A 1,600-nucleotide genomic window follows, 5' to 3' on the forward strand; every position below is an offset into this window, starting at 1 on the left:
AAATCCCCTCTGAAACGGGGTCAAGCAGAGGAGAGTGATTTGAAGCCAGCGTGATGCGTGAGGACAGGTCTGGGCTCTGAAATGAAAATCTCACCTGGCTGAGACCGTGGGGGTAGGTTTCCCCCTAGAAGAACGTGGGAGAGAAGGTGGGTTTTGATCATGCAAAGAGCTTTCGGCAGAGCAAACAAAGCAAACTGTGTGGGCACGGGCAGCGCGTGGTTGTGTGATCCCTGTAGCTGTCAGAAGGGAGGGGAATACTGTTTTATTGCAGAAATGCTGATTATTTTAAAACATGATGTGTTGTTGCTCGCCGGGCTCTACCGGGTTGTTCTCACCACACGCACAGCTGTGCTGAACCTGTTCCCAGCCCCACAGACCCCTGCCCCAGGAATGATGACGGCTCCCGGGCTGCACTGCTCCATGCCAGCGCACATGACATTCCCTAGGTTGCCCACGGCGGTGGCACACTGAACCCCCTCTGCAGCGGAGATGACGTCTCGCCCCACGCAGCTGACTGCGCTCCTCGCCCCAAATCCACCCCCCACCCTTGGGAGACAATCGACACTCCGGGTGCTAAAGCCGGCACCACCAACGCCGAAGGAGGAGACCACCCCTAACCCCGCACCAGCCGCTCCTGTCTTGACAGCGCATTTGCCTCCGACTCCAGACAGGGATCGGCACTCCCCGACGGTGCCACCACCACTGACCACAGCTGTGGGAGAAAAACGGGCTCAGTCACTCCCAAGGCAGCTAAACCTGGCTTATAAGGGCACTTATAAGCTTAAAAGGCTTGTAAGGAAATGACGGGAATGCTTCGACAGCTTACCTACGCTCACAGGGTTGCCGGTACATATCCTGTCAAGAAAGGAAATGTGTCAGAGGTGTGTGGAGGGAAATATTCCTCAAGTACACAAGTGAGTAGAGGTGCTGCCCAGCCACTGCCACCTGCAAAACCCTGCAGGTGCTTCAGCTTTTCTGTGCACCCAGGTGTGACGATGGTTTGGTCCAAATTGCCCAGCAAAGTGCTGCGGGGTTGGATCCCCCAAACACCTCAATATCCATTTCTTTGTGTACTGCAGGCGGGGGAGCTGACTGCAGCGTGCTCAGCGCGCTGCGATCCGGCTGCCATGGGAGGATGAGGAGGAAACATGCTCCCCTCTGCACCCATGGGGAAAGGAGAGGGGGTGATGGTCCCCTCTACACCCATGGGGAGGAAAAGGAGTGATGGTCCCTTCTGCACCCGTGGAGAATGAAAGGGGTGATGGTCCTCTCTGCACCAATGGAGAGGAAAAGGGGTGATGGTTCTCTCTGCACCCATGGGGAGCTGCCTCCACCCAGCATTTCTCACTGCCTCTCCCTCGTCCTGTTGGGTTGGCCAGCATCCAGGGATGCTCCTACCTGCTCTCTTCTCCTTCCAGCAGTGTCCTGTAAGTGGCAATCTCAATGTCCAGGGCCAGCTTGACGTTCAGCAGCTCCTGGTAGTCTCTCAGCAAGCATGCCATCTTGTCCTTGGCTTGCTGCAGCGCAGTCTGCAGGTCGACCAGCTTCTGCCGGGCATCTTTGAGGGCGCAGTCGCCCCGCTGCTCAGCGTCGCAGATGG

The 1,600-nt window shown here is 57.1% G+C and overlaps 1 protein-coding gene across 1 annotated transcript in view; it reads right to left on the reverse strand.

Annotated features, from left to right (window-relative positions):
* Positions 1 to 1,558, reverse strand: part of LOC104489960 (keratin, type II cytoskeletal 59 kDa, component IV-like) — a gene marked incomplete at its 5' end in the record, with an annotated part of 5,446 nt that extends 3,888 nt beyond the window's left edge. Inside the window, 3 exons of the mRNA XM_010132180.1 lie at positions 546 to 712; positions 827 to 855; positions 1,399 to 1,558. Coding sequence (XP_010130482.1) covers positions 546 to 712; positions 827 to 855; positions 1,399 to 1,558 — 356 coding nt within the window. The remainder of the gene's footprint in view (positions 1 to 545; positions 713 to 826; positions 856 to 1,398) is intronic.
* Positions 1,559 to 1,600: the final 42 nt, after the last annotated feature.

The sequence above is a fragment of the Buceros rhinoceros genome, unplaced genomic scaffold (assembly GCF_000710305.1).
Source record: "Buceros rhinoceros silvestris isolate BGI_N320 unplaced genomic scaffold, ASM71030v1 scaffold18382, whole genome shotgun sequence".
Classification (NCBI taxonomy): Eukaryota; Metazoa; Chordata; class Aves; order Bucerotiformes; family Bucerotidae; genus Buceros; species Buceros rhinoceros.